Source organism: Rattus rattus, chromosome 3 (assembly GCF_011064425.1).
Source record: "Rattus rattus isolate New Zealand chromosome 3, Rrattus_CSIRO_v1, whole genome shotgun sequence".
Taxonomy (NCBI): Eukaryota; Metazoa; Chordata; class Mammalia; order Rodentia; family Muridae; genus Rattus; species Rattus rattus.
This window is the reverse complement of record NC_046156.1, coordinates 23,915,189-23,916,006: the sequence shown is the minus strand read 5'-3', so window position 1 is coordinate 23,916,006 and position 818 is coordinate 23,915,189. Positions and strand designations below refer to the sequence as shown.

The 818-nt window shown below is 44.6% G+C and overlaps 1 protein-coding gene across 1 annotated transcript; it reads right to left on the bottom strand.

Moving 5' to 3' along the window:
• Nucleotides 1-336: 336 nt before the first annotated feature.
• On the bottom strand, nt 337-594 carry LOC116895312 (40S ribosomal protein S26-like). The gene has a single exon (XM_032896622.1). It carries the CDS (start codon nt 592-594, stop codon nt 337-339), a length of 258 nt encoding a protein of 85 aa, XP_032752513.1.
• Between the last annotated feature and the right edge of the window lie 224 nt (nt 595-818).

Genomic DNA, 818 nt, shown 5'->3' with positions numbered 1-818 from the left:
CATCCCAGATGTTATATAAGGCCTTCAAACAGGTCTAGAGAAGCTTAATCACAGAATGGGCTGAAATGGTGGAAAACCCTAAAAATACGTAGGAGAGATTTGTATCCTATTTGAGGAAAATAATAGACAAGGACTATGGGTTTCACTGCCGGAGGTGAGTGGTGAATGCTATTGGATGATAAAGAAATTTAAAGCGATTTTTTTTTTTAAGTATAACGTCCGTTTTATTTTTCCAAGGCATTTTTTTCCTTCTGCCCTTATGAAACCACCTCTTTACATGGGCCTTGGTGGAGATCGAGGTGCTACGCCAGCAGGTCTGAATCGTGGTGGGGGTGTTCAGTCCTTCTGGGCCTCACGAGATCGATTCCCAATGACCTTGCTATGAATGGCACAGCTCAAGCAGTAATGCCACTTGACATAGAGCTTGGGAAGCACATAAGCATCGAAGATGCTTGCTTCAGATATGTCCCTGACAGCAGCGGCTTCTAGAATATTCCGAATGACGAACTTCTTAATGGCCTTATCCCTGTGCACGCACCGGGCACAGTTCGTGCAGCGAATTGGCTGCACAGGGTCGCGGTCCTTTTCTGGCATGGCTGCTGTTTCTTCTTTTTTTTGGTCATCTTGGAGTCAAGATTCGAAAGAATAGAACGATTCTTTAAGCAGTTTTATATTCATCTTCTCCAAGAAGTAGAATCCTGGTGAATATGCTGAAGCTTACCTGCACTGCTCAAACCCCAGACAATTCTGCAAGGCAGCAAAGAGGGCTTCTTTCAATAGGGGTGGTACCCTAGGTCATTCTGGTTCACTCGTACGTA

What these genes read in the sequence shown, in the direction of transcription:
- LOC116895312 (XM_032896622.1), bottom strand. Translation starts at nt 594, where the DNA reads ATGCCAGAAAAGGACCGCGACCCTGTGCAGCCAATTCGCTGCACGAAC.